A 26,647-nucleotide genomic window follows, 5' to 3' on the forward strand; every position below is an offset into this window, starting at 1 on the left:
GATTCTCGCCACGCCACCTGGTAGGAGCGACCTGTCAGGTAGGACGCACTCCAAGCGTGGGCCGCGCCGGAGATGCCCAACTCGGAGAGTGTGGAGAGGAGGATCTGATGGTTCACATAGATCTAGAAGGATGAGAGCAGAGGAGAGAGAGTTAGTATAGTTATCTAGTAAAGATGCTTAACCCCCTGTTTGTGTTTGTGTTGTGCCCCAGTGCAGGACGGTAGCTAACTTAACCCCCTGTTGATATCAGAAACATCAGTGCGTTTCCTCACATGGAGCCTATTGTTTTTTTTTTACACATTGAATTGACTTGACCATGTGAGAAATATATATATTTAATGATTTTAAAGTAAATGAAAACTTGGAACTATTTTTTGTTCCTCTGTTAGTTTGAGGTGTGTGTGGTCCACACTAGTTCCTTTAATTTGATCCTGGTGGATTACCACTGTCAAGAACAAAGCAACTATCCATCACCAATCACAGATCACAGCACCCGGAGCAGAGCAGGAGGTGGTGCTGTTCTGCTCTCTCATTTGTCTTGCTTGTTAGACATATCAAAGTGGTGAATGTGTGCTTTATTTTCTCCCTGAAGGGTGATGCCTCCTGGCTAAATAAACCGAGTGTTGAGGGGAAACTCAGCAGGGTGCAGTGGGGTTCTTCATGTGTGGATGCAGACATTGTTTGATGGCTTGGAAAGGGAACAAAGAGGGGTATCAACATTTATGTGGATGATCCCTCATTCACTCCATCTCTCTCTCTCCCTTCCTCCCTCATTCACTCCATCTCTCTCTCCCTTCCTCTTCCCTTCCTCCCTCATTCACTCCATCTCTCTCTCCCTTCCTCTTCCCTTCCTCTCTCTCTCCATCCCTTTCTCCCTCATTCACTCCATCTCTCTCTCCCTTCCTCTTCCCTTCCTCTCTCTCTCTCCATCCCTTCCTCCCTCATTCACTCCATCTCTCTCTCCCTTCCTCTTCCCTTCCTCCCTCATTCACTCCATCTCTCTCTCCCTTCCTCTTCCCTTCCTCCCTCATTCACTCCATCTCTCTCTCCCTTCCTCTTCCCTTCCTCCCTCATTCACTCCATCTCTCTCTCCCTTCCTCTTCCCTTCCTCCCTCATTCACTCCATCTCTCTCCCTTCCTCTTCCCTTCCTCTCTCTCCCTCCATCCCTTCCTCTCTCCTTCCTCTCTCTCCCTCCTTCCCTTCCTCTCTCCTTCCCTTCCTCCCTCCTTCCCTCCTCTCTCTCCCTCCATCCCTTCCTCTCTCCTTCCCTTCCTCCTCTCCTTCCTCCATCCTTCCTCCATCTCCTTCCTCTTCCCTTGCTTTGTCCTCTCTCTCCATCCATCCCTTCCCTCCACCCCTTCCTCCCTCCTTCCCTCCTCCCTTTCTCTCTCAATCCCTTCCTCTCTCTCTCCCTCCAACCCTTCCTCCCTTTCTCTCTCAATCCCTTCCTCTCTCTCTCCCTCCACCCCTTCCTCCCTCCCCTCCTCCCTTTCTCTCTCAATCCCTTCCTCTCTCTCCCCTCCACCCCTTCCTCCCTCCTCCCCTCCTCCCTTTCTCTCTCAATCCCTTCATCTCTCTCTCCCTCCATCCCTTCCTCTCTCCTTCACTTCTCTCTCTCCTTCCCTCCTCTCTCTCTCTCCCTCCATCCCTTCCTCCCTCCTCTCCCTCACCCTTCCTCCCTCCTTCCCTCCTCTCTCTCCCTCCACCCCTTCCTCCCTCCTACCCTCCTCTCTGTCTTACAGCTGGAGGCAGAAGCAGTGCCAGAGGTATCAGAGAAATATGAGATTACCTCAGTCCCGACCTTCCTCTTCTTTAAGGTGAGTCTTATTACCTCAGTCCCAGTCCCGACCTTCCTCTTCTTTTAAGGTGAGTCTTATTACCTCAGTCCCGACCTTCCTCTTCTTATTTTAAGGTGAGTCTTATTACATTTACATTTAAGTCATTTAGCAGACGCTTCTTTATCCAGGTGAGTCTTATTACCTCAGTCCCGACCTTCCTCTTCTTTAATAAGGTGAGTCTTATTACCTCAGTCCCGACCTTCCTCTTCTTTAATAAGGTGAGTCTTATTACCTCAGTCCCGACCTTCCTCTTCTTTAATAAGGTGAGTCTTATTACCTCAGTCCCGACCTTCCTCTTCTTTAATAAGGTGAGTCTTATTACCTCAGTCCCGACCTTCCTCTTCTTTAATAAGGTGAGTCTTATTACCTCAGTCCCGACCTTCCTCTTCTTTAAGGGGAGTCAAGTAGTGTAAAAAACGAAGTTCCACTACTTGGCCAAAACTATTCTTGGATTCGGCTATTTCAGCCACACCCGTTGCTGACAGGTGTATAAAATCAAGCACACAGCCATGCAATCTCCATAGACAAACATGGCAGTAGAATGGCCTTACTGAAGAGCTCAGTGACTTTCAATGTGGCACCATCATACAATGTCACCTTTCCAACAAGTCAGTTGGTCACATTTCTGCCCTGCTAGAGCTGCCCCGGGCAACTGTAAGTGCTGTCATTGAGATATGGAAACGTCTAGGAGCAACAGCGGCTCAGCCGTGAAGTGGTAGGCCACACAAGCTCACAGAATGGGACCGTCGAGTGCTGTAACGCGTAAAAATCTGTCCGTCTGTCCTCAGTTGAAACACTCACTACCGAGTTTAAAACTGCCTCTGGAGGCAACGTCAGCACAATATCTGTTCGTCGGGAGCTTCATGAAATGGGTTTCCGTGGTTGAGCAGCCGCACACAAGCCTAAAATCACCATGCGCAACGCCAAGCGTCGACTGGAGTGGTGTAAAGCTCACCGCCATTGGACTCTGGAGCAGTGGAAATGTGTTCTCTGGAGGGATGAATCGACAGACAAATCTGGGTTTGGCGAATGCCAGGAGAACGCTACCTGCCCCAATGCATAGTGCCAACTGTAAAGTCTGGTGGAGGAGGAATAATGGTCTGTTTTTCATAGTTTGGGCCCCTTAGTCCAAGTGAAGGGAAATCATAACCATACAGCATACAGTAACATTCTAGATGATTCTGTGCTTCCAACTTTGTGGGTTTTTCTTTATTTTTCACATTGTAGAATAATAGTGAAGACATCAAAACGATGAAATAACACATGGAATCATGTAGTAACCAAAAAAAAAAGGTAAACAAATCTAAAAATATTTGAGATTATTCACCCTTTGCCTTGATGACAGCTTTGCGCACTCTTGGTATTCTCTCAACCAGCTTCACGTGGAATGCTTTTCCAACAGTCTTGAAGGAGTTCCCACATATTCTGATCACTTGCTTTACTGAAGTTGCGAGACATTGCAAGCAACATTATTCTGATTGCTGACAGAGTCAGAACCGTGCAGTAGGCCTGTCTGCCCTCTCGCTCCGTCCCTCACTAGCTCGCTATGAAAGATTCCAGTGTTTTGTGTTCTCAGAAGTACGACAACTAATCACATCTCCTCCATTCCAAAAAATGCTGGATCTTAGGAGTCGATTCCTGGCGGAATTGAATCTTGACACCCCCTGAAATAGGAGTCGATTCCTGGCGGAATTGAAGCTTGACTCCCCCTGAAATAGGAGTCGATTCCTGGCGGAATTGAAGCTTGACTCCCCCTGAAATAGGAGTCGATTCCTGACGGAATTGAAGCTTGACTCCCCCTGAAATAGGAGTCGATTCCTGGCGGAATTGAATCTTGACTCCCCTGAAATAGGAGTCGACATGCAAGGAGTCAAGGAATCAACTTATTTTGTGGTCGACTCTTCACCGCTACGTCATCGTCGTTAACAGTTGGACTAATAGCAGAGAAAGACCAGCATTATTTGTTTTCCTCATCAATCTACACGTCAATCTACACATCAATCTACACTGTATAATAAAGCAAAAACACGTTCAAACATTTTTACACATTTATATAAAAAAATGCAAAGAATTAATTAACTTAAGTATTCAGACCCTTTGTTATGAGACTCAAAATTGAGCTCAGGTGCATACAAACTCTTATTTTCAATGACGGCCTTGGAGCAGTGGGTTAAACTGGTCTAGGAACAGTGGACTGGTCTAGGAACAGTGGGTTAAACTGGTCTAGGAACAGTGGGTTAACTGGTCTAGGAACAGTGGGGTTAAACTGGTCTAGGAACAGTGGACTGGTCTAGGAACAGTGGGATAACTGGTCTAGGAACAGTGGACTGGTCTAGGAACAGTGGGTTAAACTGGTCTGGGAACAGTGGACTGGTCTAGGAACAGTGGGTTAAACTGGTCTAGGAACAGTGGGTTAACTGGTCTAGGAACAGTGGGGTTAAACTGGTCTAGGAACAGTGGACTGGTCTAGGAACAGTGGGGTTAAACTGGTCTGGGAACAGTGGACTGGTCTAGGAACAGTGGACTGGTCTAGGAACAGTGGGTTAACTGGTCTAGGAACAGTGGGTTAACTGGTTTAGGAGCAGTGGGATAACTGGTCTGGGAACAGTGGACTGGTCTAGGAACAGTGGGTTATCTGGTCTAGGAGCAGTGGGTTAAACTGGTCTGGGAACAGTGGACTGGTCTAGGAACAGTGGACTGGTCTAGGAACAGTGGACTGGTCTAGGAACAGTGGGGTTAAACTGGTCTAGGAACAGTGGGTTAGGAACAGTGGGTTAGGAGCAGTGGGTTAAACTGGTCTAGGAACAGTGGACTGGTCTAGGAACAGTGGGGTTAAACTGGTCTAGGAACAGTGGGTTAGGAACAGTGGGTTAGGAGCAGTGGGTTAAACTGGTCTAGGAACAGTGGACTGGTCTAGGAACAGTGGGGTTAAACTGGTCTAGGAACAGTGGGTTAACTGGTCTAGGAACAGTGGGGTTAAACTGGTCTAGGAACAGTGGGTTAACTGGTCTAGGAACAGTGGGGTTAAACTGGTCTAGGAACAGTGGGTTAAACTGGTCTAGGAACAGTGGACTGGTCTAGGAGCAGTGGACTGGTCTAGGAACAGTGGGTTAAACTGGTCTAGGAGCAGTGGGGTTAAACTGGTCTAGGAACAGTGGGGTTAAACTGGTCTAGGAACAGTGGGGTTAAACTGGTCTAGGAACAGTGGGTTAACTGGTCTAGGAACAGTGGACTGGTCTAGGAACAGTGGGGTTAAACTGGTCTAGGAGCAGTGGGGTTAAACTGGTCTAGGAACAGTGGGGTTAAACTGGTCTAGGAACAGTGGGGTTAAACTGGTCTAGGAACAGTGGGTTAACTGGTCTAGGAACAGTGGGTTAACTGGTCTAGGAACAGTGGGTTAACTGGTCTAGGAACAGTGGACTGGTCTAGGAGCAGTGGGTTAACTGGTCTAGGAACAGTGGACTGGTCTAGGAACAGTGGGTTAACTGGTCTAGGAGCAGTGGGTTAAACTGGTCTGGGAACAGTGGACTGGTCTAGGAACAGTGGACTGGTCTAGGAACAGTGGGGTTAAACTGGTCTAGGAACAGTGGGTTAGGAACAGTGGGTTAGGAGCAGTGGGTTAAACTGGTCTAGGAACAGTGGACTGGTCTAGGAACAGTGGGGTTAAACTGGTCTAGGAACAGTGGGTTAGGAACAGTGGGTTAGGAGCAGTGGGTTAGGAAAACTGGTCTAGGAACAGTGGACTGGTCTAGGAACAGTGGGGTTAAACTGGTCTAGGAACAGTGGGTTAACTGGTCTAGGAACAGTGGGGTTAAACTGGTCTAGGAACAGTGGGTTAACTGGTCTAGGAACAGTGGGGTTAAACTGGTCTAGGAACAGTGGGTTAAACTGGTCTAGGAACAGTGGGTTAAACTGGTCTAGGAACAGTGGACTGGTCTAGGAACAGTGGGTTAAACTGGTCTAGGAGCAGTGGGGTTAAACTGGTCTAGGAGCAGTGGGGTTAAACTGGTCTAGGAACAGTGGGGTTAAACTGGTCTAGGAACAGTGGGTTAACTGGTCTAGGAACAGTGGACTGGTCTAGGAACAGTGGGGTTAAACTGGTCTAGGAGCAGTGGGGTTAAACTGGTCTAGGAACAGTGGGGTTAAACTGGTCTAGGAACAGTGGGGTTAAACTGGTCTAGGAACAGTGGGTTAACTGGTCTAGGAACAGTGGGTTAACTGGTCTAGGAACAGTGGGACTGGTCTAGGAGCAGTGGGTTAAACTGGTCTAGGAACAGTGGGTTAACTGGTCTAGGAACAGTGGGTTAACTGGTCTGGGAACAGTGGGTTAAACAGTGGGGTGGTCTAGGAACAGTGGACTGGTCTAGGAACAGTGGGTTAAACTGGTCTAGGAACAGTGGACTGGTCTAGGAACAGTGGGTTAAACTGGTCTAGGAACAGTGGACTGGTCTAGGAACAGTGGGTTAAACTGGTCTAGGAACAGTGGACTGGTCTAGGAACAGTGGACTGGTCTAGGAACAGTGTGTTAACTGGTCTAGGAACAGTGGGTTAACTGGTCTAGGAACAGTGGGTTAACTGGTCTAGGAACAGTGGGTTAACTGGTCTAGGAACAGTGGGTTAACTGGTCTGGGAACAGTGGGTTAACTGGTCTAGGAACAGTGGGTTAAACTGGTCTAGGAACAGTGGACTGGTCTAGGAACAGTGGACTGGTCTAGGAACAGTGGGTTAACTGGTCTAGGAACAGTGGGTTAACTGGTCTAGGAACAGTGGGGTTAACTGGTCTAGGAACAGTGGACTGGTATAGGAACAGTGGGTTAACTGGTCTAGGAACAGTGGGGTTAACTGGTCTAGGAACAGTGGGGTTAACTGGTCTAGGAACAGTGGGTAAACTGGTCTAGGAACAGTGGGTTAACTGGTCTAGGAACAGTGGGATAACTGGTCTAGGAACAGTGGGATAACTGGTCTAGGAACAGTGGACTGGTCTAGGAACAGTGGGTTAAACTGGTCTAGGAACAGTGGGTTAACTGGTCTAGGAACAGTGGGTTAAACTGGTCTAGGAACAGTGGGTTAAACTGGTCTAGGAACAGTGGGCTGGTCTAGGAACAGTGGGTTAAACTGGTCTAGGAACAGTGGGTTAAACTGGTCTAGGAGCAGTGGGTTAACTGGTCTAGGAACAGTGGGTTAACTGGTCTAGGAGCAGTGGGATAACTGGTCTAGGAACAGTGGGTTAAACTGGTCTAGGAACAGTGGGTTAAACTGGTCTAGGAACAGTGGGTTAACTGGTCTAGGAGCAGTGGGATAACTGGTCTAGGAACAGTGGGTTAAACTGGTCTAGGAACAGTGGGTTAACTGGTCTAGGAACAGTGGGTTAACTGGTCTAGGAACAGTGGGTTAAACTGGTCTAGGAACAGTGGGGTTAACTGGTCTAGGAACAGTGGACTGGTATAGGAACAGTGGGTTAACTGGTCTAGGAACAGTGGGGTTAACTGGTCTAGGAACAGTGGGGTTAACTGGTCTAGGAACAGTGGGTTAAACTGGTCTAGGAACAGTGGGTTAACTGGTCTAGGAACAGTGGGATAACTGGTCTAGGAACAGTGGGATAACTGGTCTAGGAACAGTGGACTGGTCTAGGAACAGTGGGTTAAACTGGTCTAGGAACAGTGGGTTAACTGGTCTAGGAACCGTGGGTTAAACTGGTCTAGGAACAGTGGGCTGGTCTAGGAACAGTGGGTTAAACTGGTCTAGGAACAGTGGGTTAAACTGGTCTAGGAGCAGTGGGTTAACTGGTCTGGGAACAGTGGGTTAAACTGGTCTAGGAACAGTGGGTTAAACTGGTCTAGGAACAGTGGACTGGTCTAGGAGCAGTGGGTTAACTGGTCTAGGAACAGTGGGTTAACTGGTCTAGGAACAGTGGGTTAACTGGTCTAGGAACAGTGGACTGGTCTAGGAGCAGTGGGTTAACTGGTCTAGGAACAGTGGGTTAAACTGGTCTAGGAACAGTGGGTTAAACTGGTCTAGGAGCAGTGGGTTAAACTGGTCTAGGAACAGTGGGTTAAACTGGTCTAGGAACAGTGGGTTAAACTGGTCTAGGAGCAGTGGGTTAACTGGTCTGGGAACAGTGGACTGGTCTAGGAACAGTGGGTTAACTGGTCTAGGAGCAGTGGGTTAACTGGTCTAGGAACAGTGGGTTAACTGGTCTAGGAACAGTGGACTGGTCTAGGAGCAGTGGGTTAACTGGTCTAGGAGCAGTGGGTTAACTGGTCTAGGAACAGTGGACTGGTCTAGGAACAGTGGGTTAACTGGTCTAGGAACAGTGGGTTAAACTGGTCTAGGAACAGTGGGTTAACTGGTCTAGGAACAGTGGACTGGTCTAGGAACAGTGGGTTAACTGGTCTAGGAACAGTGGACTGGTCTAGGAACAGTGGGTTAACTGGTCTAGGAGCAGTGGGTTAAACTGGTCTAGGAACAATGGGTTAACTGGTCTAGGAACAGTGGGTTAACTGGTCTAGGAACAGTGGGTTAACTGGTCTAGGAACAGTGGGTTAACTGGTCTAGGAACAGTGGGTTAAACTGCCTGTTCAGGGACAGAACCACAGATTTGTACCTTGTCAGCTCGGAGAGAGGAGAGAGGACATGGAGTGAGCAGAGAGTAGAGAAGAGAGAGCAGGAGAGAGGACATGGAGAGAACAGAGAGGGAGATGGAGAGGAGAGAGAGGGAGGTGGAGGGGAGAGAGAGAGAGGTGGAGGGAGATGGGATTGGAGAGACTGCTGGTAGATGGAGGGGAGCAGTGGGTTAAACTGCCTGTTCAGGGACAGAACCACAGATTTGTACCTTGTCAGCTCGGAGAGCTGGGAGAGAGGACATGGAGTGAGCAGAGAGTAGAGAAGAGAGAGCAGAGAGGAGAGAGGACATGGAGAGAACAGAGAGGGAGATGGAGGGGGAGAGAGAGGGAGGTGGAGGGGGAGAGAGAGAGGTGGAGGGAGATGGGATTGGAGAGAGTGGTAGATGGAGGGGAGCAGTGGGTTAAACTGCCTGTTCAGGGACAGAACCACAGATTTGTACCTTGTCAGCTCGGGGATTTGAACTTGGATTGGAATTGAGGTTTAGTAATAGTAGAGCAGGTAGAGAAGGTAGAATGCTTCACCGTCTGAAACTGGGACTCACAGTGAGACCCTGGGTCTGAAAGGGACTCAGCGCGAGACCTGGGTCTGAAAGGGACTCAGCGAGACCCGGGTCTGAAAGGGACTCAGCGCGAGACCCGGGTCTGAAAGGGACTCAGCGCGAGACCCGGGTCTGAAAGGGACTCAGCGCGAGACCCGGGTCTGAAAGGGACTCAGCGCGAGACCCGGGTCTGAAAGGGACTCAGCGCGAGACCCGGGTCTGAAAGGGACTCAGCGCGAGACCCGGGTCTGAAAGGGACTCAGCGCGAGACCCGGGTCTGAAAGGGACTCAGCGCGAGACCCGGGTCTGAAAGGGACTCAGCGCGAGACCCGGGTCTGAAAGGGACTCAGCGCGAGACCCGGGTCTGAAAGGGACTCAGCGCAAGACCCGGGTCTGAAAGGGACTCAGCGCGAGACCCAAACCGCTGCCAGCAGCACAGCTGCATTTGTTGTGTAGTTTTTTAAATTAAAACTGGAAACTTTTAAAAAAAACTTAAAACTGGAAACCGGAAAACTGGAAGAAAAAAGTGTTTGAAATAAACATTTACCGTGTCAAGTTCATTAGTTCTTTTATTCATTTTTTGGTACAGTATGGTTAGTAACATGCTGCCCTTGGGATGCCTCTATCAGCCTCCGAGACTGCTGGTAAGTAACATGCTGCCCTTGGGATGCCTCTATCAGCCTCCGAGACTGCTGGTAAGTAACATGCTGCCCTTGGGATGCCTCTATCAGCCTCCGAGGCTGCTGGTAAGTAACATGCTGCCCCTATCAGCCTCCGAGACTGCTGGTAAGTAACATGCTGCCCTTGGGATGCCTCTATCAGCCTCCGAGACTGCTGGTAAGTAACATGCTGCCCTTGGGATCAGCCTCTATCAGCCTCGGAGGCTGCTGGTAAGTAACATGCTGCCCTTGGGATGCCTCTATCAGCCTCTGGAGACTGCTGGTGGGATGTAACATGCTGGTTGCCCTTGGGATGCCTCTATCAGCCTCCAGGCTGCTGGTAAGTAACATGCTGCCCTTGGGATGCCTCTATCAGCCTCCGAGACTGCTGGTAAGTAACATGCTGCCCTTGGGATGCCTCTATCAGCCTCCGAGAGGCTGCTGGTATAGCTTCTCCACAGCCCTCCGAGACTGCTGGTAAGTAACATGCTGCCCTTGGGATGCCTCTATCAGCCTCCGAGACTGCTGGTAAGTAACATGCTGCCCTTAGGATGCCTCTATCAGCCTCCGAGGCTGCTGGTAAGTAACATGCTGCCCTTGGGATGCCTCTATCAGCCTCCCGAGACTGCTGGTAAGTAACATGCTGCCCTTGGGATGCCTCTATCAGCCTCCGAGGCTGCTGGTAAGTAACATGCTGCCCTTGGGATGCCTCTATCAGCCTCCGAGACTGCTGGTAAGTAACATGCTGCCCTTGGGATGCCTCTATCAGCCTCCGAGACTGCTGGTAAGTAACATGCTGCCCTTGGGATGCCTCTATCAGCCTCCGAGGCTGCTGGTAAGTAACATGCTGCCCTTGGGATGCCTCTATCAGCCTCGGAGGCTGCTGGTAAGTAACATGCTGCCCTTGGGATGCCTCTATCAGCCTTCGAGGCTGCTGGTAAGTGCCTGTCTGTTAGGAGAGGTAACACACACGGGGTATCAGGATCAGTAGGAGAATAAAACCCTAGTTTATAGCTTCTCCACAGTCAGTACCCTAATAACCTAGTTTACAGCTTCTCCACAGTCAGTACCCTAATAACCTAGTTTACAGCTTCTCCACAGTCAGTACCCTAATAACCTAGTTTATAGCTTCTCCACAGTACCATAATAACCTAGTTTACAGCTTATCCACAGTCAGTACCATAATAACCTAGTTTACAGCTTCTCCACAGTCAGTACCCTAATAACCTAGTTTACAGTACCATAATAACCTTCTCCACAGTCAGTACCATAATAACCTAGTTTATAGCTTCTCCACAGTTAGTACCATAATAACCTAGTTTATAGCTTCTCCACAGTCAGTTCCATAATAACCTAGTTTATAGCTTCTCCACAGTTAGTACCATAATAACCTAGTTTATAGCTTCTCCACAGTCAGTACCTAATAACCTAGTTTATAGCTTCTCCACAGTCAGTACCATAATAACCTAGTTTATAGCTTCTCCACAGTCAGTACCATAATAACCTAGTTTATAGCTTCTCCACAGTACCATAATAACCTAGTTTATAGCTTCTCTACAGTTAGTACCATAATAACCTAGTTTATAGCTTTTCCATAATAACAGTCAGTACCATAATAACCTAGTTTATAGCTTCTCTACAGTTAGTACCATAATAACCCAGTTTATAGCTTCTCCACAGTCAGTACCATAATAACCTAGTTTATAGCTTCTCCACAGTTAGTACCATAATAACCTAGTTTATAGCTTCTCCAGTTAGTACCATAATAACCTAGTTTATAGCTTCTCCACAGTCAGTACCATAATAACCTAGTTTATAGCTTCTCCACAGAAAGTTCCATAATAACCTAGTTTACAGCTTCTCCACAGTCAGGACCATAATAACCTAGTTTATAGCTTCTCCACAGTCGGTACCATAATAACCTAGTTTATAGCTTATCCACAGTTAGTACCCTAATACCCTAGTTTATAGCTTCTCCACAGTACCATAATAACCTAGTTTGTGGTCCTTCTGTAGCTCAGTTGGTAGAGCATAACCTAGTTTATAGCTTCTCCACAGTCAGTACCATAATAACCTAGTTTATAGCTTCTCGGGACCAGTACCATAATAACGTAGAATGTATCCACAGTCAGTACCATAATAACCTAGTTTACAGCTTTGGTACCATAATAAAGTTTACAGTCTGCTAAATGGCAGTTTATATTAGTTACCATAATAACCTAGTTTACAGCTTCTCCACAGTCAGTACCATAATAACCTAGTTTATAGCTTCTCCACAGTCAGTACCATAATAACCTAGTTTATAGCTTCTCCACAGTCAGTACCATAATAACCTAGTTTACAGCTTCTAACCTAGTTTACACAGTACCATAATAACCTAGTTTACAGCTTCTCACACAGTACCCTAATAACCTAGTTTATAGCTTCTCCACAGTCAGTACCATAATAACCTAGTTTACAGCTTCTCCACAGTTAGTAACCTAATAACCTAGTTTATAGCTTCTCAGTACCATCATAACCTAGTTTACAGCTTCTCCACAGTACCATAATAACCTAGTTTACAGCTTCTCCACAGTCAGTACCATAATAACCTAGTTTACAGCTTCTCCACAGTACCATAATAACCTAGTTTACAGCTTCTCCACAGTACCATAATAACCTAGTTTACAGCTTCTCCACAGTACCATAATAACCTAGTTTATAGCTTCTCCACAGTCAGTACCATCAGGCCTTCACTGATGATTTAACATGCCAAACATTAAACTGGGAGAGGACGCCTGTCCTTGAATCTCTTTCTTTCTTGGATCTCTCTCTCAACCCTCCTCCTCTAGAATAATACAAACATGCAAACAAAAAGAAAAACCATTACGTTAAAATATTGATGTTATTTTTCTTTCTCCCCCATCCTCTGGTGGGTCTCAGGGTGGCCAGAAGATTGACAGGCTGGACGGAGCTCATGCCCCAGAGCTGACCAGTAAGGTCCAGAGGCTGTCGGTCAGCTCGGGGGGGCTGGGCGGGCCAGGGGCGGAGCCCCCTAAAGAGGACCTTAATGAGCGTCTGAAGAGACTGATCAACGCAGCACCCTGCATGCTCTTCATGAAGGGATCCCCCCAGGAACCCCGCTGCGGTAAAGAGAGAGAGAGGGTGGGGGTGTGGTCTTCATGAACAGTCTCCCCCCAGGAACCCCGCTGTGGTAAAGAGAGAGAGAGGGTGGGGTGTGGTCTTCATGAACAGTCTCCCCAGGAACCCCGCTGTGGTAAAGGGAGAGAGTGGGGAGTGGGAGAACAGGGGGCGTGGTCTTCATGAACAGGCTCCCGCTGTGGAAAACACACAGGGGTCAGGCCTGGTAATTAGACAGAGACAGGGGATTGGTGGTGGTGGAGGAGATGCAAGCCTGGTGGTGGTGGTGGAGAGGATCCAGGCAGGCCTGGTGGTGGAGGAGGAGAGGCAGGCCTGGTGGTGGAGGAGGAGGAGGCAGGCCTGGTGGAGGAGGAGAGGCAGGCCTGGTGGTGGAGGAGGAGGAGAGTCAGGCCTGGTGGTGGTGGAGGAGGAGAGCCAGGCCTGGTGGTGGTGGTGGAGGAGGAGGAGGAGAGCCAGGCCTGGTGGTGGTGGTGGAGGAGGAGGAGGAGAGCCAGGCCTGGTGGTGGTGGAGGAGGAGAGCCAGGCCTGGTGGTGGTGGTGGAGGAGGAGAGGCAGGCCTGGTGGTGGAGGAGGAGGCCTGGTGGTGGGAGGAGAGGCAGGCCTGGATTATGGTCAGGTTCAGTATCAGTTCAGTATCAGTTTCAGGTTGGAGGTTCAGGAGTATCAGGTTCAGTATCATGTTGTATGGTTCAGTATCAGGAGTAGAGGCAGGCCTGGTGGTGGTCAGGAGGTATCAGGTTCAGTATCAGGTTCAGGCCTGGTGGTGGTGGAGGATCAGGTTCAGTATCACGTTCAGTATCAGGTTCATTATCAGTTTCAGGTTCAGTAGGTTCAGTATCAGGTTCAGTATCAGTATCAGGTTCAGTATCATAGGTTCAGTATCAGTATCAGGTTCAGTAGGTTCAGGTTCAGTATCAGGTATCAGGTTCAGTATCAGGTTCAGTATCAGGTTCAGGTTCAGTATCAGGTTCAGTATCAGGTTCAGTATCAGGTTCAGGTTCAGTAGTATCAGGTTCAGTATCAGGTTCAGTATCAGTATCAGGTTCAGTATCAGGTTCAGTATCAGTATTAGGTTCAGTATCAGGTTTAGTATCATGTTCAGTATTAGGTTCAGTATCAGTATCAGGTTCAGTATTAGGTTCAGTATCAGTATCAGGTTCAGTATCAGGTTCAGTATCAGGTTCAGTATCATGTTCAGTATTAGGTTCAGTATTAGGTTCAGTATCAGGTTCAGTATCAGGTTCAGTATCAGGTTCAGTATCAGTATCAGGTTCAGTATCAGGTTCAGTATCAGGTTCAGTATCAGGTTCAGTATCAGGTTCAGTATCAGGTTCAGTATCAGGTTCAGGTTCAGTATCAGGTTCAGTATCAGGTTCAGGTTCAGTATCAGGTTCAGTATCAGTATCAGGTTCAGTATCAGGTTCAGTATCAGGTTCAGGTTCAGTATCAGGTTCAGTATCAGGTTCAGTATCAGGTTCAGTATCAGTATCAGGTTCAGTATCAGGTTCAGTATCAGGTTCAGTATCAGGTTCAGTATCAGGTTCAGGTTCAGTATCAGGTTCAGTAGGTTCAGGTTCAGTATCAGGTTCAGTATCAGGTTCAGTATCAGTATCAGGTTCAGTATCAGGTTCAGTATCAGGTTCAGTATCAGGTTCAGTATCAGGTTCAGTATCAGGTTCAGTATCAGGTTCAGTATCAGGTTCAGTATCAGGTTCAGGTATCAGGTTCAGTATCAGGTTCAGTATCAGGTTCAGTATCAGGTATCAGGTTCAGTATCAGGTTCAGTATCAGGTTCAGTATCAGGTTCAGTATCAGGTTCAGTATCAGGTTCAGTATCAGTATCAGGTTCAGTATCAGGTTCAGTATCAGGTTCAGTATCAGGTTCAGTATCAGGTTCAGGTTCAGTATCAGGTTCAGTATCAGGTTCAGTATCAGGTTCAGTATCAGGTTCAGTATCAGTATCAGGTTCAGTATCAGGTTCAGTATCAGGTTCAGTATCAGGTTCAGTATCAGGTTCAGTATCAGGTTCAGTATCAGTATCAGGTTCAGTATCAGGTTCAGTATCAGGTTCAGTATCAGGTTCAGTTAGTATCAGGTTCAGTATCAGGTTCAGTATCAGGTTCAGTATCAGGTTCAGTATCAGGTTCAGTATCAGGTTCAGTATCAGGTTCAGTATCAGGTTCAGTATCAGGTTCAGTATCAGGTTCAGTATCAGGTTCAGTATCAGGTTCAGTATCAGGTTCAGTATCAGGTTCAGTATCAGGTTCAGTATCAGGTTCAGTATCAGGTTCAGTATCAGGTTCAGTATCAGGTTCAGTATCAGGTTCAGTATCAGGTTCAGTATCAGGTTCAGTATCAGGTTCAGTATCAGGTTCAGTATCAGGTTCAGTATCAGGTTCAGTATCAGGTTCAGTATCAGGTTCAGTATCAGGTTCAGTATCAGGTTCAGTATCAGGTTCAGTATTAGTATCAGGTTCAGTATCAGGTTCAGTATCAGGTTCAGTATCAGGTTCAGTATCAGGTTCAGTATTAGTATCAGGTTCAGTATCAGGTTCAGTATCAGGTTCAGTATCAGGTTCAGTATCAGATTCAGTATCAGGTTCAGTATCAGGTTCAGTATCAGGTTCAGTATCAGGTTCAGTATCAGATTAGTTAGGTTCAGTATCAGGTTCAGTATCAGGTTCAGTATCAGGTTCAGGTTCAGTATCAGGTTCAGTATCAGGTTCAGTATCAGGTTCAGTATCAGGTTCAGTATCAGGTTCAGTATCAGGTTCAGTATCAGGTTCAGTATCAGATTCAGTATCAGGTTCAGTATCAGGTTCAGTATCAGATTCAGTATCAGGTTCAGTATCAGGTTCAAGTCAGTTTGCAAACATCTGAAACATTTTTGTTTAAAATCTAAACCCACAAGACTTATTTTTCACCTCATCCTGAAATGTATCTCTAAATATTTTTTATCTTTATAAAGAGTAGCCAAGTTGTAGTGTTTGTGAACTCTAGTTTAATCTAATCCTCCAAGCCACGTGAGGCTGTGATCTACGACCTCGCTAGTTCTTTAAAGAAGCCCTCGAAACCTGAATTTAAAGGTTACACACTCATACCATGTTAAACACATGCTCTAACACATTACACGGTTCTCTGTGTGTGTGTGTGTTGTATCAGGTGTGTGTGTGTGTGTGTGTGTGTGTGTGTGTGTGTGTGTGTGTGTGTGTGTGTGTGTGTTGTGTGTGTGTGTGTGTGTGTGTGTGTGTGTATGTGTGTGTGTGCGTGTATGTGAGTGTGCGTCTGTGAGTGTGCTAATGTCTCCTGCGTGGGTGTGTGTGCGTGCGTGCGTGCGTCTGTGAGTGTGTGTGTGTGTGTCTCTGTGTGTGTGTGTGTGTGTCTGTGTGTGTGTGTGTGTGTGTGTGTGTCTGTGTGTGTGTGTCTGTGTGTGTCTGTGTGTGTGTGTGTGCATAATAACCTAACTTTCCTTGAAATAAGAAATCAGCTTTTTTATGTTCCTTTTTCCTGGAGCTGTATGGTCTGTCTGCGGTGCGCCCCCCCCCCCCTGACCCTTTAGGAGAAGGAGAGAGGGGCAACAACCCCTCGCCAATCAATCGTGCGTGTCTGGGTCTAGGATAGAGGGCCTCTAGCCAGAGAAAGCAGCTGGGCCTGGTGTAGTAGTAACAAGTTAATATAGTGGCATGTAGCTGAATAACCATTAGTTAGGGGCCTCTAGCTGTTTTATAATGAATTCCCCCATGAATGAATGAAGTATCAGAATGAGTTTCACTGCAGGCTCTACATGCAGGCAACATATCACCCCTCCTCTACTCCTGTTCTCTCTTTCTGTTCTCTTCTCTTTTTCTCTGCCTCTCTCGCTTTCTTTCTTGATCGCTCGCTCTCCTTTCTCCTCTCTTTCTCCTCTCCCCCTCTTTCTCCTCTCCCCCTCTTTCTCCTCTCTCCCTCTTTCTCCTCTCTCTCTCTTTCTCCTCTCTCCCTCTTTCTCCTCTCTCCCTCTTTCTCCTCTCTCCCTCTTTCTCCTCTCTCCCTCTTTCTCCTCTCCCTCTCTTTCTCCTCTCTCTCTTTCTCCTCTCTCCCTCTCTTTTCCTCTCCCTCTCTTTCTCCTCTCTCCCTCTTTCTCCTCTCTCTCCCTCTCTTTCTCCTCTCTCCCTCTCTTTCTCCCTCTCTCTCTTTCTCTCTCTCCCTCTTTCTCCTCTCTCCCTCTCTTTCTCCTCTCTCCCTCTCTTTCTCCTCTCTTTCTCCTCTCTCCCTCTCTTTCTCCTCTCTTTCTCTCTCTCCCTCTTTCTCCTCTCTCCCTCTCTTTCTCCCTCTTTCTCCTCTCTCCCTCTTTCTCCTCTCTTTCCCTCTTTCTCCTCTCCCTCTCTTTCTCCTCTCTTTCTCCTCTCTCCCTCTCTTTCTCCTCTCTTTCCCTCTTTCTCCCTCTCTTTCTCCTCTCTCCCTCTTTCTCCTCTCTCTCCTCTCTCTTTCTCCTCTCTCCCTCTCTTTCTCCTCTCTTTCTCCTCTCTCCCTCTCTTTCTCCTCTCTCCCTCTTTCTCCTCTCTCCCTCTCTTTCTCCCTCTTTCTCCTCTCTCCCTCTTTCTCCTCTCTCACTCTTTCTCCTCTCTCACTCTTTCTCCTCTCTCCCTCTTTCTCCTCTCTCCCTCTCTCTCTCCCTCTCTTTCTCCTCTCCCTCTCTTTCTCCTCTCCCTCTTTCTCCTCTCCCCCTCTTTCTCCTCTCTCCCTCTCTTTCTCCTGCTGTCTTTCTCTTTCTCCTCTCATTCTTTCTCTCTCGTTCTCTCCCTCCACCCTCGTTTCCATCTTGTCTATTTCCCTCTGTCACAGTCTCTTCTCAAACACTGACTCACACTCATGTGTCAAGGACAACACATCTGCCTCATATTTAAACAGTGATCCTGTCCATGCCAATGTGGACCCATGTCAGTAGTAAGAGACACTGCATTTGGAAAGTATTCAGACCCCTTGACTTTTTCCACATTTTGTACGTTACAGCCTTATTCTAAAATTGACAACAAAAAGAATGTCTCATTTCCTATCAATCTACACACAATACCCCATAATGACAAAGCAAAAACAGGTTTAGACATTTTTGCTAATTTATTAAACATAAAAAAACTGATCATATTTACATAAGTTTTCAGACCCTTTACTCAGTACTTTATAAGTATTCAGACCCTTTACTCTGTACTTTGTTGAAGCACTTTTGGCAGCATTTACAACCTCTAGTCTTCTTGGGTAGGACCCTACAAGCTTGGCACACCTGTATTTGGGGAGATTCTCCCATTCTTCTCTGCAGATCCTCTCAAGCTCTGTCAGGTTGGATGGGGAGTGTCGCTGCACAGCTATTCTCAGGTCTCTCCAGAGATGTTCAATCGGGTTCAAGTCCGGGCTCTGGCTGGGCCACTCAAGGACATTCAGAGACTTGTCCCGAAGCTACTTCTGTGTTGTCTTGTCCGTGTGCCTAGGGTCATAGTCCTGATGGAAGGTGAACCTTCGCCCCAGTCTGAGGTCCTGAGCGCTCTGGAGCAGGTTTTTATGAAGGATCTCTCTGTACTTTGCTCCTGTCATCTTTCCCTCGATCCTGACTAGTCTCACAGTTCCTGCCGCTGAAAAACATCCCCACAGCATGATGCTGCCATCACCGTGCTTCACTGTAGGGATGGTGGCAGGTTTCCTCCAGACGTGACGCTTGGCATTCAGGCCAAAGAGTTCAATCTTGGTTTCATCAGACCAGAGATTCTTGTTCCTCATGGTCTGAGAGTCTTTAGGTGCCTTTTGGCAAACTTCAAACGGTCTGTGATGTGCCTTTTACTGAGGAGTGGCTTCTGTCTGGCCACTCTACCACAAAGGCCTGATTGGTGGAGTGCTGCAGAGATGGCTGTCCTTCTGGAAGGTTCTCCCATCTCCACAGAGGAGCTCTGTCAGAGTGACCATTGGGTTCTTGGTCACCTCCCTGACCAAGGCTCTTCTCCCCTGATTGCTCAGTTTGGCTGAGCGGCCAGCTCTAGGAAGAGTCTTTGTGGTTCCTAACTTCTTCCATTTAAGAATGATGGAGGCCACTGTGTTCTTGGGAAAATTACTTAAAAAATCATACAATGTGATTTTCTGGATTTTTGTTTTAGATTCCGTCTCTCACAGTTAAAGTGTACCTATGATAAAAATGACAGACCTCTACATGCTTTGTAAGTAGGAAAACCTGCACAATCGGCAGTGTATAAAATAATCAAATAAAATCAAATGTATATATATAGCCCTTCGTACATCAGCTGATATCTCAAAGTGCTGTACAGAAACCCAGCCTAAAACCCCAAACAGCAAGCAATGCAGGTGTAGAAGCACGGTGGCTAAGAAAAACTCCCATGAAAGGCCAAAACCTAGGAAGAAACCTAGAGAGGAACCAGGCTATGTGGGGTGGCCAGTCCTCTTCTGGCTGTGCCGGGTGGAGATTATAACAGAACATGGCCAAGATGTTCAAATGTTCATAAATTACCAGCATGGTCCAATAATAATAAGGCAGAACAGTTGAAACTGGAGCAGCAGCACGGCCAGGTGGACTGGGGACAGCAAGGAGTCATCATGTCAGGTAGTAGTGAGGCATGGTCCTAGGGCTCAGGTCCTCCGAGAGAGAGAAGGAAAGAAAGAGCGAAAGAGAGAATTAGAGAGAGCACACTTAAATTCACACAGGACACCGAATAGGACAGGAGAAGTACTCCAGATATAACAAACTGACCCTAGCCCCCTGACACATAAACTACTGCAGCATAAATACTGGAGGCTGAGACAGGAGGAGGCTGAGACAGGAGGAGGCTGAGACAGGAGGAGGCTGAGACAGGAGGAGGCTGAGACAAATACTTGTTCTATATACACACTTTGTATTACTTAAAATGAATGTGATGATACTAGAGTTTGGGACCATCTTTATTTTAGCTTTTAACTTCATGTCTTGTTCATGTGTTTCCAAATGGCCCTTTTCATATGAGGGTAAGAAACATGCTGCTGACCAAACTCAAACATGCTGCTGACCAAACTCAAACATGCTGCTGACCAAACCCAAACATGCTGCTGACCAAACTCATCTGCAATTATGTCCTGATTTAATATCCAGACTGTTGTTCCTATGAACATACAAGAACATTTAATTAACATCCTGACTCTGTTCCTGTTAACATACAAGAACATTTAATTAACATCTGATTTAATACCTGACTCTGTTCCTGTTAACATACAATAACATTTAATTAACAACCTGATTTAATATCCTGACTCTGTTCCTGTTAACATACAATAACATTTAATTAACAACCTGATTTAATATCCTGACTCTGTTCCTGTTAACATACAATAACATTTAATTAACAACCTGATTTAATATCCTGACTCTGTTCCTGTTAACATACAATAACATTTAATTAACATCCTGATTTAATATCCTGACTGTTGTTCCTGTTAACATACAATAACATTTAATTAACAACCTGATTTAATATCCTGACTCTGTTCCTGTTAACATACAATAACATTTAATTAACAACCTGATTTAATATCCTGACTCTGTTGTTCTATGAACATACAATAACATTTAATTAACAACCTGATTTAATATCCTGACTCTGTTCCTGTTAACATACAATAACATTTAATTAACATCCTGACTCTGTTCCTGTTAACATACAATAACATTTAATTAACAACCTGATTTAATATCCTGACTCTGTTCCTGTTAACATACAATAACATTTAACTAACATCCTGATTTAATATCCTGACTCTGTTCCTGTTAACATACAATAACATTTAATTAACAACCTGATTTAATATCCTGACTCTGTTCCTGTTAACATACAATAACATTTAATTAACAACCTGATTTAATATCCTGACTCTGTTCCTGTTAACATACAATAACATTTAATTAACAACCTGATTTAATATCCTGACTGTTGTTCCTGTTAACATACAATAACATTTAATTAACAACCTGATTTAATATCCTGACTCTGTTCCTGTTAACATACAATAACATTTAATTAACATCCTGATTTAATATCCTGACTGTTGTTCCTGTTAACATACAATAACATTTAATTAACAACCTGATTTAATATCCTGACTCTGTTCCTGTTAACATACAATAACATTTAATTAACATCCTGATTTAATATCCTGACTGTTGTTCCTGTTAACATACAATAACATTTAATTAACAACCTGATTTAATATCCTGACTCTGTTCCTGTTAACATACAATAACATTTAATTAACATCCTGATTTAATATCCTGACTGTTGTTCCTGTTAACATACAATAACATTTAATTAACAACCTGATTTAATATCCTGACTCTGTTCCTGTTAACATACAATAACATTTAATTAACAACCTGATTTAATATCCTGACTCTGTTGTTCATATGAACATACAATAACATTTAACTAACAACCTGATTTAATATCCTGACTCTGTTCCTGTTAACATACAATAACATTTAATTAACATCCTGACTCTGTTCCTGTTAACATACAATAACATTTAATTAACAACCTGATTTAATATCCTGACTCTGTTCCTGTTAACATACAATAACATTTAACTAACATCCTGATTTAATATCCTGACTCTGTTCCTGTTAACATACAATAACATTTAATTAACAACCTGATTTAATATCCTGACTGTTGTTCCTGTTAACATACAATAACATTTAATTAACAACCTGATTTAATATCCTGACTCTGTTCCTGTTAACATACAATAACATTTAACTAACATCCTGATTTAATATCCTGACTCTGTTCCTGTTAACATACAATAACATTTAACTAACATCCTGATTTAATATCCTGACTCTGTTGTTCATATGGGGTATTGTGATGTCATTATGAGGTATTGTGATGTCATTATGAGGTATTGTGATGTCATTATGAGGTATTGTGATGTCATTATGAGGTATTGTGATGTCATTATGAGGTATTGTGATGCCATTATGGGGTATTAACATACAATAACATTTAACTAACAACACAGTTGATTTCTCCCCTCAGGCCGTCAGATTGTAGTTCTATTGAAGGACCATGCTATCCAGTATAACAGCCGTGTCTTATACTAGGTTTACAAACACAGTGTGTTTCTCCCCATCACCCAGGCTTCAGCCATCAGATTGTAGTTCTATTGAAGGACCATGCTATCCAGTATAACAGCCGTGTCTTATACTAGGTTTACAAACACAGTGTGTTTCTCCCCATCACCCAGGCTTCAGCCGTCAGATAGTGGCGCTTTTCAAGGCCCATGCCATCCAGTTCAGCAGTTTTGACATCCTGTCAGACGAGGAAGTGAGAGGGGGGCTGAAGACCTTCTCCAACTGGCCCACCTACCCTCAGGTTTATGTTAACGGAGAACTCGTAGGGGGACTGGACATTGTCAAGGTGAGTCGTGTTAAACGCACATTTTCCTTTTCCAGAGAACTGAGGTGAGCGAAAAACAAAACAAACATGGACAACAATAACAAAAATGATAAATGTAAAACCCTTGTAAAACAAAAACACTAAATAACTGTGGTATAACTCCTAGAGACCTCACCAAGAGATTTGAGCCTTTTGGTGTCGTGGTTTTAGAATGACCGAGACCAGAGTTTGAGTCCTGGTCAGGATACCCTTCTAATGAACTACATTGGTTTCAGCAGTTGGATAGCACTATTGACAGCATGGGGCGGCAGGGTAGCCTAGTGGTTAGAGCGTTGGACTAGTAACCGGAAGGTTGTGAGTTCAAACCCCCGAGCTGACAAGGTACAAATCTGTCGTTCTGCGATTTGTCGTTCTGGTCTAGGAACCCACTGTTCCTAGACCAGTTAACCCACTGTTCCTAGACCAGTTAACCCACTGTTCCTAGACCAGTTAACTCACTGTTCCTAGACCAGTTAACCCACTGTTCCTAGACCAGTTAACTCACTGTTCCTAGACCAGTTAACCCACTGTTCCTAGACCAGTTAACCCACTGTTCCTAGACCAGTTAACCCACTGTTCCTAGACCAGTTAACCCACTGTTCCTAGACCAGTTAACCCACTGTTCCTAGACCAGTTAACCCACTGTTCCTAGACCAGTTAACCCACTGTTCCTAGACCAGTTAACCCACTGTTCCCAGACCAGTTAACCCACTGTTCCCAGACCAGTTAACCCACTGTTCCCAGACCAGTTAACCCTCTGTTCCCAGACCAGTTAACCCTCTGTTCCCAGACCAGTTAACCCACTGTTCCCAGACCAGTTAACCCACTGTTCCCAGACCAGTTAACCCACTGTTCCCAGACCAGTTAACCCACTGTTCCCAGACCAGTTAAAAATGTCCCAGCCAAGTTGGAGGGCATCGTTCTGTCATTCCTCATAATGGATGTTCTATGTATAGCATTCTATTAAAGTCATCAGAGACTGTGTTTACTGTGTTGATCTGCTTCAGCTTCTATTCCGTTTGAATTCTACATTTAACACAATCTAGCATGCACAATCTATTTAGACAGCATCACCTCATAATTGTCTTCAGGAAAATGTACTTCTCGAGTCATACATCTTTAGATGTGTTCACTCAGCAGCTATTAATTGTCTTCAGGAAAATGTACTAAAATAGTTTTCCTCGACTCATATTTTTTTCTTACAACTGTATTTTTCAATTTGATGTTATTTTTAGATAGGTGTTCATTCTGACAGGCTTGACTAGCAGCTAGGTGTGTGTGTAAGTTGATTCAGACTGAGTCTCATTTAAATACAGATCAACCTGAGGTTTTACAGCAACATGGATCCGAAAAGGTGAGGCTACTAAAATAGTTTTCCTGTTACTGTTCGACTCACAAAATATAATTTCAATTCACAACATTAACAATGTCTACAACTGTAGGTGTGTGTGTTTTCTGATCAATTTGATGTTATTTTAATGGGCAAAAATGTAGGTGTGTGATTCAGACTAGGTGTGTGTGTTAGTCAGTCTGACTGATTCAGACTGTAGGTGTGTGTGTTAGTGTGATTCAGACTGTAGGTGTGTGTTTTAGTGTGATTCAGACTGTAGGTGTGTGTGTGTGATTCAGACTGTGTGTGTGATTTTGTGTGATTCAGACTGTAGGTGTGTGTTTTGTGTGATTCAGACTGTAGGTGTGTGTTTTAGTGTGATTCAGACTGTAGGTGTGTGGTGTGTGTAATTCAGACTTTAGTGTGATTCAGACTGTAGGTGTGTGTGTTTTTAGTGTGATTCAGACTGTAGGTGTGTGTTTTAGTGTGATTCAGACTGTGTGTGTGTTTTAGTGTGATTCAGACTGTAGTGTGTGTGATTCTTAGGTGTGTGTTTTAGTGTGATTCAGACTGATTCAGACTGTAGGTGTGTGTTTTAGTGTGATTCAGACTGTAGGTGTGTGTGTGTCAGACTTAGTGTGATTCAGACTGTAGGTGTGTGTTTTAGTGTGATTCAGACTGTAGGTGTGTGTTTTAGTGTGATTCAGACTGTAGGTGTGTGTTTTAGTGTGATTCAGACTGTAGGTGTGTGTTTTAGTGTGATTCAGACTGTAGGTGTGTGTTTTAGTGTGATTCAGACTGTAGGTGTGTGTTTTAGTGTGATTCAGACTGTAGGTGTGTGTTTTAGTGTGATTCAGGTGTGTGTGTTTTAGTCTGATTCAGACTGTAGGTGTGTGTTTTAGTGTGATTCAGACTGTAAGGTGTGTGTTTTAGTGTGATTCAGACTGTGTGTGTGTAGGTGTTGTTTTAGTGTGATTCAGACTGTAGGTGTGTGTTTTGTGTGATTCAGACTGTAGGTGTGTGTTTTAGTGTGATTCAGACTGTAGGTGTGTGTTTTAGTGTGATTCAGACTGTAGGTGTGTGTTTTAGTGTGATTCAGACTGTAGGTTTTAGTGTGTGTTTTAGTGTGATTCAGACTGTAGGTGTGTGGTGTGATTCAGACTGTAGGTGTGTGTTTTAGTGTGATTCAGACTGTCAGAGGTGTGTGTTTTAGTGTGATTCAGACTGTAGGTGTGTGTTTTAGTGTGATTCAGACTGTAGGTGTGTGTGTTTTAGTGTGATTCAGACTGTAGGTGTGTGTTTTAGTGTGATTCAGACTGTAGGTGTGTGTGTTTTAGTGTGATTCAGACTGTAGGTGTGTGTTTTAGTGTGATTCAGACTGTAGGTGTGTGTTTTAGTGTGATTCAGACTGTAGGTGTGTGTTTTAGTGTGATTCAGACTGTAGGTGTGTGTTTTAGTGTGATTCAGACTGTAGGTGTGTGTTTTAGTGTGATTCAGACTGTAGGTGTGTGTTTTAGTGTGATTCAGACTGTAGGTGTGTGTTTTAGTGTGATTCAGACTGTAGGTGTGTGTTTTGTGTGATTCAGACTGTAGGTGTGTGTTTTAGTGTGATTCAGACTGTAGGTGTGTGTTTTAGTGTGATTCAGACTGTAGGTGTGTGTTTTAGTGTGATTCAGACTGTAGGTGTGTGTTTTAGTGTGATTCAGACTGTAGGTGTGTGTTTTAGTGTGATTCAGACTGTAGGTGTGTGTTTTAGTGTGATTCAGACTGTAGGTGTGTGTTTTAGTGTGATTCAGACTGTAGGTGTGTGTTTTAGTGTGATTCAGACTGTAGGTGTGTGTTTTAGTGTGATTCAGACTGTAGGTGTGTGTTTTAGTGTGATTCAGACTGTAGGTGTGTGTTTTAGTGTGATTCAGACTGTAGTTGTGACCCAGTGACCCATCTCAGTGTTGATACCTGTTGTAGGAACTAGCTGAATCTGGAGAGCTGGAGAATACCTGTCCCAAGGCTGTCACACTGGAGCACAGGTAAAACACACCTTTATGATTCAGACTGTACAGTGTGATTCAGACTGTAGGTGTGTGTTTTAGTGTGATTCAGACTGTAGGTGTGTGTTTTAGTGTGATTCAGACTGTAGGTGTGTGTTTTAGTGTGATTCAGACTGTAGGTGTGTGTTTTAGTGTGATTCAGACTGTAGGTGTGTGTTTTAGTGTGATTCAGACACATTTGTGACCCAGTGACCCATCTCAGTGTTGATACCTGTTGTAGGAACTAGCTGAATCTGGAGAGCTGGAGAATACCTGTCCCAAGGCTGTCACACTGGAGCACACACACACACACACACACACACACACACACACACACACACACACACACACGTGGAAGATGGCACGTTGTATTGTGTGACTTATGGACTGTCCCTATAACCTCCAGGTTGAAGTCGACCATCAACAGGAGTCCAGTCATGCTGTTCATGAAGGGAAATAAAGAGGTACGTAGGTGTCACTGTATAACAGGACAATAAAGAGGTACGTAGGTGTCACTATATAACAGGACAATAAAGAGGTGTCACTGTATAACAGGGCAATAAAGAGGTACGTAGGTGTCACTGTATAACAGGACAATAAAGAGGTACGTAGGTGTCACTATATAACAGGACAATAAAGAGGTGTCACTGTATAACAGGACAATAAAGAGGTACGTAGGTGTCACTATATAACAGGACAATAAAGAGGTACGAAGGTGTCACTATATAACAGGACAATAAAGAGGTACGTAGAATAGGAATGGAATAGAATGGGGGCAGCAGGTAGCCTAGTGTTTAGAGCGTTGGACCTGTAACCAAAAGGTTGCTGGATCGAACCCCCGAGCTGACAAGGTAAAAATCTGTCATTCTGCCCCTGAACAAGGCAGCTGTTCCCAGGCCGTCATTGTTAGTAAGAATTTATTGACTAAAGATTTTAAAAAAATATATATATATATAAATAAATGCTATGCAGAAACAGACTAGAATAAACTGAATAAACTGAGGCTTGTGTTTGGCCTATATAATACTATTCTAATATAACTCCAGTAC

At 45.1% G+C, this 26,647-nt stretch overlaps 1 protein-coding gene across 2 annotated transcripts in view; it reads left to right on the plus strand.

Moving 5' to 3' along the window:
- The window catches only part of LOC124019939 (glutaredoxin 3-like), a 43,891-nt gene that overhangs the window by 7,961 nt on the left and 9,283 nt on the right, over positions 1–26,647 (plus strand). Inside the window, exons 3-7 of one of the 2 annotated variants that reach the window (XM_046335382.1) lie at positions 1,744–1,818; positions 12,583–12,787; positions 22,051–22,223; positions 25,537–25,598; positions 26,005–26,062. In XM_046335382.1, coding sequence (XP_046191338.1) covers positions 1,744–1,818; positions 12,583–12,787; positions 22,051–22,223; positions 25,537–25,598; positions 26,005–26,062 — 573 coding nt within the window. Of the gene's footprint in view, positions 1–1,743; positions 1,819–2,200; positions 2,235–12,582; positions 12,788–22,050; positions 22,224–25,536; positions 25,599–26,004; positions 26,063–26,647 lie in introns of those variants that run through there. The other variant, XM_046335383.1, reaches the window with a different exon arrangement.

Source organism: Oncorhynchus gorbuscha, unplaced genomic scaffold, assembly GCF_021184085.1.
Source record: "Oncorhynchus gorbuscha isolate QuinsamMale2020 ecotype Even-year unplaced genomic scaffold, OgorEven_v1.0 Un_scaffold_728, whole genome shotgun sequence".
In the NCBI taxonomy this organism is placed as follows: domain Eukaryota; kingdom Metazoa; phylum Chordata; class Actinopteri; order Salmoniformes; family Salmonidae; genus Oncorhynchus; species Oncorhynchus gorbuscha.